The 15,180-nt window shown below is 39.7% G+C and overlaps 1 protein-coding gene across 11 annotated transcripts in view; it reads left to right on the top strand.

Moving 5' to 3' along the window:
- Positions 1-15,180, top strand: part of QKI (QKI, KH domain containing RNA binding) — a 108,333-nt gene that overhangs the window by 53,567 nt on the left and 39,586 nt on the right. For all 11 annotated transcript variants that reach the window (XR_014154796.1, XR_014154797.1, XR_014154798.1 and 8 more), the window contains exon 4: positions 11,546-11,689. Coding sequence is in view for 8 of the 11 variants with exons in the window: in XM_081855201.1 (XP_081711327.1) it covers positions 11,546-11,689 (144 nt within the window). In the remaining 3 variants the exon portion in view is untranslated. The remainder of the gene's footprint in view (positions 1-11,545; positions 11,690-15,180) is intronic.

Below are 15,180 nucleotides of genomic sequence, written 5' to 3' on the forward strand. Positions count from 1 at the left end.
GTTATATGGGAACTGTGTGTGTCTTGGTGGAGTGGACTCTAGAATTCATAACTGTTCCTACAGTATCAAGTATTCAAAGAGCTTCAAATGCATTATCTTGATAATCCTTTCGACATCATTGTAAGTAGGTCAGTACTAATATCCCTATAGCAAATTGAGGAGCAAATTGGGAACTTGCTTAAGGCCGTTAGTGATTTCATGGCTTGGAGTTCATACTTTTGGTGACATTGTAGATGTATTATGACTGGGTGGTTGATTACAACAGCAAGAGTCCTAATGATAATAGGTTACTTGAGTAAACAGCTTAAATTATTTTCTGTGCTTCATCTTCGGCATGCTGAATGCAATGTCACTTGTGGAAAGATGCACATGACATTCCTATTTTGAAAATGGTGCAAATTACAAAGCTCCAGCTAGTTAAAATATAAAATTTGGTGATCTCAGGGGATAATGATGGCAAACACGGAGCTAGATACTAAATTCTGAAATAGACAATGACTTGGTTGTGGAATTCGGTGTTGTGCTACTGCAACTAAAAAGTTGCTTGAAAGAGAAACTCTTGAGATGCTTGAAATAATATTAGAAACTTTTTCAACTATGGTATTTCTCTCCATGCCCTATTGTCACAAGCTGTTATCCTTGAAAATATTTAAGATACTAGAAAATCTCACAATTAACTATCTGTGAAACAAATCTTGCCATCCTTCACTTAATCTTAGTTCAGTCACAAACCATGTATGTCCAAGGTTTAATATCAAGGTCAGAGTGGAATCAGTGGATTACATTGCTGTTTAAACCATGCACCAGTTGCTTCCTTTTAAAAATAAATAACACTAAACCCCTTTAGATGGATTGCAATTTAAGACTCCGCACACTGCGGTACATTAAATTGGAAATATAAACAAACAAAATAAAAATATGCAGCAAATAATCAATCCTCTTCCCTGTTTTCCAAAACTGCACCTCCCACTTAATTCCTTTTATTTAATTATTCTCTGCATTTCTTCCAAAATCACCTTTTAATTGCTTGACTTTAAATTAATCCTGCTAATATATTTAATTGTTTACAGTAATTTAAATAATCCTAATATCTTCCCCATTCCTGATTAAAAGTCTTTGCTTCTTGATTTCTTATTCTTCTTTAGAGACCAAGTGCCCAAACTGCAACCCAAAACCCACTTATTTATCACAGAGTGCCCAGAGCTGTTGAGCTTTTTTGGGGGATGGGGGTTCCCCAGAGTTGTTGTTTCGGAGGGGATTTTTTGGGGGAGACTTCTCATAAATAGCTCACCATACATGACTTGCTAGTTCTTTATTATTCTTAACCAGCCCTGTTAAGTGCAGATGGGGAATTGCTCAGCGAAGAGAAAGGAGGGCAAGAGAGCAGCCTTATTAGGGGGTGAAGTGGAGGCTTCCAGCTGCAAGGCAAAGCTGGCCTTGCACCTTTAGAAACAAGAAAGGCCTAGCAGGGTGTGCCACCAGAATGCTCTTTTCTCTAAGCGCCTTTTTTGCTGTTTTGCCGCCAGGCTACATTTTGGCACATGAGTGAGGCCACACCTGTGCCTTCTTTTGATCTGAGGCGGCCGCCTTGCAGCATCTCCAGCCGCGCTTCACCTACTGCCCTTGTCCTGTTGCAGGAGGCTGCCGTGTGGGCATCCTCGCAAGGGCGGCTGCAGGAGCAGCTGCTCCTGCCTGCTGCCACCATTTGCTGTGGTCCCCGCCAGTGAAGCTGAAGGCCTGCCCCAGCCAGGGATCCTGCTCTGAGCATGCTGCCCAAAGTTATGCCACACAGGCCAACTGGGCTTTTGAGTTGTCCTGCTTCCTGCTGCTTCCTTGCTGCTGCGGCGAGCCATGGTTCAGGCAAGGCTCCAGGCGGCGCTCTGGTGGGGCCCCAGAACCTGGGTGGGAGCCGCGTGTTTGCAGCGTCCCTAAGGGCGGGTTGTGTACCAGGCAGGTTCCCGGGCACAGCACGGCCCCGCTCTCTGGCTTGTCACCTCACAGTAAAGATGACATACAGCCGTCAGTGGCGCTTCCCAATTTGGCTCGGCAGATGTGGCTGGGGCTGCCATGGGCAGGTCTGGCCATACTCAGTCTACTTGGGGGCCTGAGGAGCGCTCGGCTGGTGGAGGAGTGGCTGCACCAGTGGAAAACAGCCGAGGGGGTGGGGCGGGCGGCTCTTCATCGGCTGCCACCACTGCCACCTCCACTCCAACAAGCAGCAGCGCAGATGGGCCGAGGGCTCTGCGTGCCCACTGTGGCACACGTGCCATAGGTTTGCCACCACTGGCATAGTCCATCAACTTTGCTTTCCATTCTTCCTTGGTTGGGACAGTGTCTTCTTCCCATCCCTGCACAAAAAGCATCCTGGCAGCCATGGTTGTATACATCAACAGTTTTTTTTCCTGGTCTTTCAGTGTATCCTGTCCTATTATCCCTAAAGGAAAAGCTTCTGGTTTTGTTTTGTTTTTAGTAAAAGTTACCGTCAATTTTTTTTCTCCAGTTCATTGTAAATAATTTCCCAGAAGTTTTTTACTATCTTACAAGACCACCATATATGATAAAATGTACCCTTTTTCTCTTTACATTTCCAGCATATATATGACTTGTACATTTTCACTAATTTACTAGGTGTTAAATACCATCTGTACATCATTTTCATATAATTTTATTTCAGTGTATAACATGCTGTGAAATTCAAATCTGTGTTCCACAACCTTTCCCACGCTGCCAGTCTTTTGCCCAGTGTATCATCACTGATTTCACCTGCTTGTCTTTTGTTTACTATTCCAAAAGACATTTATACATCTTAGTCAATACCTTATCTTTATTTTCTATTAAATACAACTGCCTCTGTCAAGCAAGCAGAGATTCCCCCCCCCACTTGCAAGGAGGCATTAATTACCTTTCTGGCCCACCCAGCTGACCCCTCCCTGTTAGTTTTTTATTACCCAAGAGGGGCAAGGGGTCAAAGTTCAAGTGATTGCCCTCACTAATCCAAGCAGACCCTGTCCACCTCCTTAATCCTTACTATTTGAAACCAACACAACAGGTCTAGACAGTGCTCTGGACACTGTTTGAGATTCATCTGTAATAACAGTGGAGTCAAGATCCTGGTGTATGGAAGTAGTTTTGTCATCAAAATGCTTTGCAAATAAGTCACAGCGAGCTACTGTCTGTTCCACCTCCTCCTTCAGGCCAGATTGTAAGTGGTCCCACATTACTGGAGAAGTTCTGCCAGATGGCATAGTGAGGATGCAATGGAGGCAGCAAAGTATTCCTCTTTTGCTGCTTTCACTGCCACTAGGTAGGCTCGATGATGATTGCATTTGATTTAATCTTTCCTCCACTTGCGTTCAAGCAGTTTCCCAACTTGTTTCCTAACCCTAAGCTCTGGAGTATAACAGGGAGTCAATCGGACTCCATGAAGTGGGAGAGGGTGCTTAGGGACTATCCTGTCAATAGCTTGAGCCATTCAGATAGTCCAGAGATTGTTAAATCCCCACAAAACCAGCAGTCTTGTAGTCCTCAATACCACCTCCAAGAAAAGCTCTGTTAGCTCAGGCGGTAAACCAGCAGAAACCCCCAGTCTACCCCACCCCTGGACAGAGAGCCTAGAAACAGAGGGGGTGATTTCTATAAACCACATCAATTTCCCCCCTCTGACCCTCAGGTCTGTCTTAATATTGCACCAAATACCCAGGGTAGCCACACTCTACCCTTCTCACTCACCCAGGTCTCAGTGATACAGACCAGATCAGCCTTCTCATCCACAATCAGATCATAGATGAGGGAGGTCTTATTCTGAAACGACCTAGCATTTGACAACAGCAGTCACAGACACGAGGGTTGGCTGACAGGACAACCACAGTTCCCCACGTTGGAGGAGGGATTGGCACACAGCCACAATGACCAACTGCCTGTGCTGTGTGCCCCTTACCCAGCCAGCCCCACCTTCCCACACCATGCCTTCCTCAAGCCTGAACCACTGTGATTGCTCCCCCTACTCCGTCCCACTGCTCCTCTATTTCCAGGCATATCTTTCTTTTATTTAAAGCAAACCAAAACTTTTAAAATCCCACAAATTAAAGTCATTTAAAACATTTTAAACAATTGCAGCAGTAAAACCAATAACACAGCCCCGAACAAGAGCCCTTAGACCATGGTGATCCAACACACGTCTCAAGGGCCACATGCAACCCTTGTGGGTGGCCCTTGGCAGCATTTGACACCCCCCCCCCGGGTTACTGAGGTTCTGGGCTTGGGGAAGAAGGTGTGATAGAGCTCTGACCCAGGCCCTCGAGTTTTGCTGCCTTCTTCCTAAAGTCTAGTTAGTGCTTTCCAAGCTTTGGGAAGGAGGTGAGAGGGCTCTAGGACCCTGCCGGACCCCTTGTGCTGCCAGAACCTTGCACATGCTTCCCAAAGCCTGGCGCCTCACTTACCCAACTTTGGGAAGGCAGCACAAGAGCAGGGGTAGGGTGGGCACACAAATTTTGGGGCATGCTTCCTTTCCCTGCAAGACAAGGCAGTATGTGGCCCACGAGTTCCATGCTGAAGTACACTTGGTATTAAAAGTTGGACTGCCCAGGCCTAGACGCTGCCAAATTGCTCTGTGGCCTCCATTTTTCCTTTTATATATTTCATATTAAAAGTATATGAAATATACCTCTTCAGTATTTCAGAAATTTCTAAGCAGTGTGCAGTCCCCCAAAAAACAAGCAATATTTTTGAAACATTACAACCCCAATCACTAAAATAACAATTTAGAAACACATAAAAGCATTATTTAAATGCTGGGTTTTCAGTTCCTCATCCCCCTTTCTTTTCTGAGAGACGAAGCCATGCTGATTGTGGAAACCCTCAGAGGCCAAGAGGCCAAGAGGGAACAGGGTGTGGGGAATCTTGCATTTTGATGGACAGGTCTAGCTTTTAATCATGGTGAATAATTTTCCCAGTGCATTCCAACCTTCAAGTATTAGAATGATTTCAGAAGCATATTAAAAAGCAGGTTTCATAGGGCCAGATTCAAGCACTCAATCCCCTTAACTGCAGCCTGCACAAGGACTCCCGCTAGTGCAGTGGGAATTCCCTCCCTCCCCTTGCTTCTCTCAAATCCACTCAGGAGGGTCAGGAAAATGTCAAGAACAGCATGCGGGCAGACAAGGAGAGATCATTCCGTTGGGCAAGCAGAAAGGCTTCTGCTGGCAGAACAATATCCTTAGTGCTATGTTGAATTTTACCCATGGTGTTGCATGTTTATTAGTCATTTTCTTAACTTTAAAAAAGAAGACATCTGCTGGCAGTTTTGTAAGAGACAATTGTCTTCTAATGAGAAGCTTGTATGTACAGAAGAAAAAGAATAGGGTTGATTGCTTACAATAAAAAAAAACCAACTAACCACATTTTTGGATTATTTGTGTATCTAATTGCTATGCAATCAAAACTATGTGAACTGTAGTTATTTGAAACCACGAAATGAAAGGCAATCATTTATGGGGGAAATATCACATTCACATGCAAGCCTGCCTGAAAATTAGAGTTAGGTGGCTCTTGTGTTTAATTATAGGTGTCTGGAAAATAAAGTTATGCTTGTGTATTAAATGAATGAATGTGACCCTGAAACATCAGCCCTGCTTTGTTGTTGCAGAGCAACTGGCACAGAGGAGAACTGAGTAGTGTTGTGTATTTTGGTGATAAGGGACTATGTCAGAATGGCTGTTAATTACCTGCTTTGTTTGATTAAGGAAGTAGTGGCTCTGCACTTTTCTTCCCACCAGTGACAGCTTTCAGTTAAACTTGTTTTAAACTCTGATAGTGCCATCTCTCTTTATCTGGAGATGAAGAAATTTAATACATTTTAAGCATGCTTAGAGGCAGCATTTCTTCGTGTGAATATAGTGTTTACTACGAGGTGTGTCATGTTTATGATACCAGGTATTCAGTAATGAACTAGAAATAGTTATACTCATGGAGAGAGCAGAAAATGTTTGATTTAGTTTGCAAATAGTTAGATATCTATCTGGGCTAGAAGCATGAAATCAACTAGAATAATTGAGGAACTGCTCAATAATTATGTAATTAACTTTGCTTCAAGGTCTCCTGCTAGTGATGTGATTTTGGCAATAAAAGTTTTTCTGCAAAGAATACTCTGAAATGTACGAGAATGTTTTGTTTTGCTGAGAAATTTGTATTTCAGATGCCTTTTGGAGGTATACAAGAACTTTGCAGGAAAAACACTTGGTGTCATTGTCATAAAACTCGATGCTAAAACCTGAGACTTCTAACATACAAGCTCTCCCGAATGTTTCTTGAAGTATAATAGTAGTAGAGCTTTAAACAGTGCCATAGAAGTATTTGATAGTCTTTACTGGCCTTTCTTACATGATTTCTTCACAGAATTGTAGAATTGTTTGCTATAATATTGCAACTAGACAGCTAATGGCCACGTACGGTAAATCCTCGTCTGATTTTTCCAGTCTGTTAACACGCCACATCAGCTCTTTGTGTCATATTCCTTCCCTTTGGCACTGGAGTGATTGTATCTCTTGCAAGCCAGCTGTAGGGCTGATGAAGGGATGGAGCTTTCTTCCATCTCACTTCATGTTAGTGGAGTTCTGTGCACTCATATGCACAGAATCCCTGGTTGCCTATGGCAATCAGTTGAGTTGCTAAGCACTAAGCTGTCTTGGTTCACTTCTTGATGGGGTATAGGCTTTCGACACTGTCCTTCTGTTACAACTTTGGTTGTCCATTCTGATAATCAAGGTACTTACATAGCTTTGTGATTCCACATATGTTAGAATTACCATGGGTTTCAACATGATTTTTAACCTAGTATGACACCGTGAATACACCCCCCATGCACCAAATCCTCACTATGTGTGCATAGCTGTTCTAACCTCAACTTGTAATGAGGTTTTGGTCAGTTTTGTACTTAGAGATACTATGGTCTGTGAAATTTCATAGTAGCGATAATTGGTAAGGAAGGTGACTCAAGTTCATACGAACCTTGATAATTATGTATCTAAAATACTTTGGTACCGGTAATCTATTGCAGGAATTATGGTGCAAAATGAGTTAAATCTAGAAGCTGAATCTGATTCAAAGTTGAGCACTAATGATCTGAGAACTACTAGAAAAGACAGTAAATGGGATCAGTACTCAGGGTGATATCTAACTAGACCTATTGAAATAAATGCATTTAGGTTGCTTAAGTCCATTGTTTTTAATAGGTCTACTTTGATTGTGGATAACATTGGATAGCACCCTCAATTTTTGTGAAAATTGGGAGTTTTGGTTTTTGGGTAGTAACAAAACTCAGTGGCTTTAGAACTATCAGAATAAGGAGACCAAAACTCTTTCGCTTTTGGGAATTCCTCCTGAACACATTGACGTTACCCCTACTTTAAACTTTTCAAGCATACAAACTCCCAAAGCAGTTTAGAAAATGTTGAATGATACAATAGTAATAAAGATTAAAGGGCATAGCAGAATAAGATGAAAACAAAAGAGCAACAAAATCATGGACAAACCCATCAGTCAAAACTAAACACCCTGAAAAGCCTTAGTGAATAGAATCTTTACCTGAAACTGAAAAGCTTCTCTTGGGAGAAAGTTCCAAGGGCAGAGCACCACAGCAGAAAAGGTCACACTTTCCCCCCTGCCCCCACCGGTTTTGCTGCAGAACATGCTGGGGTGCACAAAGGGATTGTAATACCTGGCATAATAGTGATTGGGCTGTGAAACAGATTGGAAACCAGTAAAGCTGCTTCAAGGCACAGATATTAGCCCCCTGAAGTCCACTTTAAAACAAATAGCAGGAGCCTTTGTATATGTATTATTATTATTTTAGTTGATCACCTATTAAGTAGTGACTGGTTTGAAACCAGACCATTTCTAGATGGTTTCATTACCACTATAGCTGCAAAGAAAAAAAACCTTGAAAATGTACTATAATCTCATTATACAGGTGTTTTTCTATAATATGTACTTGAAATTTCTCTAGTTATTTTGGGCCATGTGCTTCAGCCTTTTAATTGCTGGTGCTAGTGTTTAGTATGTTATAGCCAAATTGAGCACTTGATTAATATGCAGTAAGAGATTTTCAATATTGCTGCATGATTAAAATGTTGCTGTTTTAACTTGAGTTTCATGATTTAACTTGATTTGAGGTTAATATTTATGAGCCTGTTAAATTGACATACTACTGAGGCTATAAAGACAGATGTATGAGGTAGGGAAGAGCATAGCAGGTTAGATTAATAATGAACCCAGGTGCTGAATTTTTACTATTAGTTATCCCACTCCCTCCAAGGAAACAAAAGTGGCATAGAGTGGTACCTTGGTACTCAAACAGCTTGGCTCCCGAACTCCGCAAACCTGGAAGTGAGTGTTCCGGTTTGCGAATGTTTTTTGGAAGCCAAACGTCCAATGCGGTTTACGCGGCTTCTGATTGAGTACAGGAAGCTCCCGCAGCCAATTGGAAGCTGTGCCTTGGTTTCCGAATGGTTTCGGGAGTCGAACAGACTCAAGGAATGGATTAAGTTTGAGAACCAAGGTACCACTGTATATGGTTCCGTTTCCCATTTTTAAACCCCCAAACAATACTGTTAGGTTGTGAGTTATCCAAGGTCCATTGAGCTTTGTGACTAAATATAGATTTGAACCATTGACTCCTAGGTCCTAGGCTAGCACTCTGATTACTGCGCCACTCTGGTTATAATGCCTATGTCATCAAAACTGGGAGTAGGGAAATCCCAAGTTGAATAAAAATAAGGGAGCAAAACCTTCCCTGAATAGCCAAATGCAAGCTGATACTCAACATCCACAGAATGCTTAGTGCCGGTGTGTGTGTGTGTGTGTGTGTGTGTGTGTGTGTGTGTGTGTATGTGTGTGTGAGAGAGATGAGGACAGAAAGTAATGGGGAAGGGTCATATAATGAAGAAACTTGAAAGACTGCATGGCTGACAGAAAAGCCACTCCACACAAAACACTTCATTGCATGTTCTACATGTGCTACGCCATCATCTAAATTGTATAAGTATATGGAACACCAGTTTTCTCTTGCTTCATCTTTTATGTTGTACAGTTACTCTCTGCAGATGACTCTTCCTGTCAGCAGCGAACATCCCAGCTAACCTGCTTTGTGAAATATACACATCTTCAGCAATACATTAGCAGAGGGTAGAACAATCACTGTGTTCTTAAATGTCATGTTATAGAATTACTTCTGCATTAGGAAATGCTGCACTTAGTGCATAATTTGTGGCCTTCTTATCAGATGGTGGCATACAATACTTGCATCAAAACTCTTTGGGATACTTAATGTATCTTACTTCTAATGTGACAGTTAAATGTTAACTTCTCCATGTATTGATACAAAACTTTTTATTGCATATCTTCAATTTTCAAGTAAAATAGAATTGGGGTTCCAAAGCCTGTCAGCTGGTCAAATATGCCTTGATATGGATAGAGCCATTGTGTAAAGCGAGATGAGCGTTGCACCCCATAGTCGCCTTTTACTGGACTTAACCATCCTGGGGTCCTTTACCTTTACCTTTACCTTTACCTTTACCTAGAGCCACTGTGTAAGTGATTTTAGTTCCATCATTTCAAGACAGCAATGGCTAGAGTTAGAACCCCTTGCTTCTCAATTCTTAGGTTGGCCATTTAAGAAACATGGCTTACCCGTGGCAATTTCAGGATTGTAAGGTGCAGGATGAATAATAATGACTGTACTTGTACGGCAGTGAATGCAAATGTATTCACACTATGCCATACATCTACACCCCTTGATAAGACCATGGAAGGGTCTGGCACCATTTTGGAAGGTTCATTCATCAAGTCTGCATACACATACGTATACTGTCCCACATAGGCAGTGCATACCAGATCTGGCACTTTAAACATACTAGTAATGTGGCTTAAATTATAAATGCTGTTCATGACAGCCACTTGCATATTTTTACTAAATTTTGTAAAAATAAATAAATCAGGATAATTTCTGAAGCATCCGGACAAAGGCAGGGGTAGAATGGAACTATATATAGTTCTTAATAGGACTTTTCAGTAGACAAATTAGCTACTTGCTTCCAAAGTTGTAGTATAAATCCTTTAAATCATCAGCAATAGTCTGATCTTTCCATGACTTTCACTTCTGATTTGTAATTATGTCTTAGAATATGTGGGCTGTTTGCATAGGAGTTTTTGTGCTGTAAGTTTAGATTGTACTTTACTGTGAAATGTCAAATTATTATTATATTTCTGTTCAATATAACATGCAGTGGTTATTTGTTCTGAGTGGTCCCTTACATTCCCACATATGCCCCTGCCTCAACCCAAGTGTTAGATAGAATATTATTGAAGGTCATGTCACACTCTGGGACAATTATTTTGTATCCATGAAGTATTTACTCTTAGTAAACTTGGAACTGCTGTCACACCAACAATCACCTTTAAAAGTTCCCCCTCCAAACCAGGTTTCCAATTGAATGACAGTTTGACTTGTGCAGATGTAATGCTACTTATTCTGTGTTGTGTCAACTACTGTTCAGAATAATAGTGATAAATTTCAATTACTGTTACAGTAAATGCCCTGCTCTTGGGAACATCTGTGGCTTACACTCCCTTCCTCTACCTTGGTGCATAAATGCTCTCTCTTGTCTATTTTCTGAGCTTAGCTATAGCTGTGTTAAATCTGAATTGAACCCTTTTGTCATTTGTCTTGTCATCTGACCATAACCTGATTGGTTGAATTTTTTACAAAGTAAAAGGTTATAAAAGCCTTCTTCCAAACATTCAGTAAATGTTTCACAGATAGCATAATTGAGACTTGTATGGTACATTTGTATGTAACGTACAGCCCATTCCTAAGTATGTCTATTCAGAAGAAAGCACTATTGAGTGCATTTTCTCTTCAGATTCTCTTTCTTGCATTTTCTGTTCAGATTTGATGGGGAAACTTCTGAAGTTTCAACCAATGACCCAGGATACAGCCATGTATTGCCTATAAAAGGGGGCACTAACCTTTTAAGATCATAGAGACACATTTTGAATTTTGAAGGGAGTGCTGTGGACATCAGTCAGAGAATGTTTGGCCTGGGGGGGGGCACAGCCAGTGTTGGATATCAGGGTCTCCCATTGCAACAGCGCCCTGTGCAACAACAAAATTTGGTGCCCCTCACCTCTTGTGCTTTTTTGTAAATCATAGTTGTGGCAGCCCTGAGGCTCTGTGCCCAGCTGTGAGTGAACCAGTTGCGCCCCCCTAAATCCACCACTGGCATAACATAACACAAAGTAAGAGAGAATATAGTCATTGCCTCTCCACCCCAAACACAACAACAACCTCATGCTTTCCACCAGAAATTAACTATGTGGAGATCACACAATATTGATTTTTCTTTCGCTGTCTCTCATCTACCAAGAAATCAGTTACTTCTCTGGATGCAATTGCATTTTTATAACTTATAAATGGATCAGGTATCTTAAGAAACCTTTTTGCAGCAAAGCCAACTCAAAATAAATATGATGGCGGTGTTTTTCCCCCCAGGAAGAACAAAACAGAGGAAAGCCGAACTGGGAACATCTGAATGAAGACCTGCATGTACTAATCACTGTGGAAGATGCTCAAAACAGAGCAGAAATCAAACTGAAGAGGGCTGTAGAAGAAGTAAAAAAATTACTGGTACCTGCAGTAAGTAAATATATTGAAATATTCATGTTTTATGATATGTTCTTTAAATTGGGAATGAGAATATTCAGATTAGGTTACATTCTTGTGAGCGTAGTTTCAGAGTGGAGTATTTTTTTATGTACTACAATGTCATAAAGGATATTAATAGGAATAAATCTATAAGTTGTTTAAAAGTCAGATTTCTCCTAATGGAAAAGGATAATTTATAATGCATTCTCATAATTGAAAACTATGGGTCATTTTAGAGCTCTTTGACCACAATCTAGAGAACTGTGTGAGGCTGTTGACATAAAAACAAATCAAACTACTTTTTAAACTTGTGAAACTTAGAAAGTGATTCTTTCAAAAGCACGTTTAGCACGTTACAGAGGGTTGTTGTTAAGAGAAGAAATGTCAAAAGTTCAGAAAGCCATAAGAAAACACTTGGGTACACCTAAAGTAACTATCTGGGTTCTATGCAAGATGTGTAATTTAAAACGTGGGTGGGGCCTAACAAAGTGTTTAGGAAATGTACAACTCCTATCTAACTACAAATAAACCTCACTAGTTTCTTGATGGTGGCCATAATATTTATTTGGCTTCCACATGTGAAGAATCAAGTTTTTATAAAATTGATTTGCTGAGGTATTACTAAATAGGTCTTTACTAATTCTACATATTGCCAACAAGACATAGAAAACTAGGAAATAGAAACAGAAATGTATGAATGAGATCACTTTAAGGTTGCAGGTGTTCAAACTGTTTTTGCTTTAACTTGTTCAGTGTTTCCATGAAAGAATGAGCAGAATTCACTGATTATAAGGGGCAGTGCTAATTTTCCATGGAACAAAAGATCATAATTAACTTCATGGGTATTCAGTTTTGGAGTTGGAGAAATTCCATTTGATGCGTGTATGTGTAGGTGCATATATAACATTATCAGGTTATGTGAAATTTGAGATATTTTTACAAGGAAGATAAGCACAATGCAGTACAATTTTCAATGATAGGTTTTTAAAATTAAATTTTATTGTTGTTAGCCGCCCTGAGCCCGGCTTCTGTTGGGGAGGGCGGGATATAAATAAAATTTATTATTATTATTATTATTATTATTATTATTATTATTATTATTAAAATGAAGCTGAAGTATTTGTCATATAGAGGAAAGAAGTAGTATCAAGTACAATTTATACATTAGTACCACAGAAAAACATGTTTGGTCAGTATAATTTAAGGTATTACTATACTAGACAGAATGGTTCAGAGTACATTTTTCATATTTTTAACAAATGATTGAGACATTAGGAAATTTCACTGAAGTTATTTTTAGTTAGACCTTAATTGGAGAGAAAGGAGCAGAAATACATAACTGCTTTCTTCATCATTTACAACTACAATTTAGTAGCTGGTTGATAGTTTCATAGAACTTCATTTGAAACTGATACCTTAATATTAAACATGTATACATATACTAGGACTGTCAACTGATTGCACTGTACTGTACTTGAAGCTGTCTTCCTTTGAACTGATTAAATTGATTAAATTAAAAAACCTTTTGCATATTACAAAATCAACTTAGATGCCCTTTTTACAGCACATGAAGCATAAGAATGTATAATTTAATGAACAATAAAATATATTTTTGATTTTCCTCAAAACGATGATTAGCTGATCTGCTGATTAAAACCCTTTAAAGCTTAACCCAGTTGATGTCAGACAATGAAAGTGTATGTGTTTCAGTGTTGCATGCATAGTCAAATAGTTGAACAGATCTTGATGCATTTGGAAGTCTATGACTTTAAGATTGTAGCAATTTTAACTGGTACAGCTTTCATTTGGGAGTCAGCTATGTTAAATTTATTTTGAAAAGTTACTCAAATTATGAATGTGCTCCTCCAGAGATAATGATAGGTTCAAATCAGGATATAAAGAATATGGTGTGCCTAAAGGAGAGAATATTTGTGATGCATGCAAGTTGCAGATAGTCAGCTCCTAATTTCACTACAAATCAAGTTTTTGTTTGTGTAAATCATTGCTTAGTTCTGCTTGATAACTTGAATCATTCTTTTTTACACTGTTCATTGTTTTAGCACATGCTGGTTTTTCTCTGTCTCCATTTCAGTATTGGATTTTCTTTGCAAGTTATATTCTTTAGGAGGTTATGAATGAATATTTGTACAGTCATGAAAAGGGAGAGGTGGTTTGAGTACCTTGTAACTAAATGTTAATGACTATTGCTGTATATATGGAACATGGAGAGGACCATATTTGTTATTAATAATGTCATAAGTGTGAAGGGACAATGTGCATAAATACTGGTCTTGATTATTCCTCTTTATAAATTGCTAGGTTGACTACCCAAATGTGATGTTAAAGTAATGGAAGTGTTTTGTTTTGTGAGTCTGCCACTAAACCTCCCCTTGCTTTTTATGCTAAGAGTGGTTCTCTGTTTCATTGTAAATTTACATTGGTTCTATGTTAACTGCCACTTACTTTAGAAGTATGGAGTCAACCTCAGAAATAGTTGCTCGTTCTTCCTCCTTAATCCCTCTTCCCTCAAGCCTTTACAGCACTGATACTAAAGAAGATTAAGGTTAACCGGGGTTCTAGTTTAACCAAGGTCTGAAACTGCATTTGCAAATGGTTTCAGAGACTCACAAATCATATGCTCAGAGGCATGAGTACAGTCAACAAGACTAGTAGCCATTGATAGCATTTTGTCCATGCAATTCTCTTTTAAAGGTTTCAAGTTGTTGGCTATCACTGTATCTTGTCAAGGGGAGAACTCCATAGTGCTACTATGTGTTGTGTGAAGACTTCTTTTTGTCTGTTCTGAATTTTCCAGTGTTAAGCTTCATTGTCCTAAGATTTAATACCATCTTCACACCAATATTTTATCCACCTTTTCAATATTCTCCCCCTTACTGCTTTTTCTGAACTATAAACCCCACAAATATTACTTATAGGGCAATTTATCTAGCCCTTTTCCAGCTTTACAATAATGTTTTTTTCAGGTGAGGCAACCAGAGCCACACAGCATATTCCACATGTGGTTCCATAAAAGCATTATGTTATTGACAGTTTTATTTCCCATCCCTTTCCTAGAGTTTGCAGTTATAGATAGGTAGCCGTGTTGGTCTGCCATAGTCAAAACAAAATAAAAAAATTCCTTCCAGTAGCACCTTAAAGACCAACTAAGTTAGTTCTAGGTATGAGCTTTCGTGTGCATGCACACTTCTTCAGATAACAAGTATCTGAAGAAGTGTGCATGCACACGAAAGCTCATACCTAGAACTAACTTAGTTGGTCTTTAAGGTGCTACTGGAAGGAATTTTTTTATTTTGTTTTGACTAGAGTTTGCAATTTTCACAACTGTTGCACACTGGGTGAACACTTTTATTAAGCTATCCACCATGATTGATTTTTTGGTTGTTCACAATTCACACCTCATTTGTGTATATGTGAAATGAGGATTTAATTGGGTTTTGCCTTAATATGCATCAGTGCACACG

The sequence above is a fragment of the Podarcis erhardii genome (assembly GCF_964252035.2).
Source record: "Podarcis erhardii genome assembly, chromosome: 3".
NCBI lineage: Eukaryota > Metazoa > Chordata > Lepidosauria > Squamata > Lacertidae > Podarcis > Podarcis erhardii.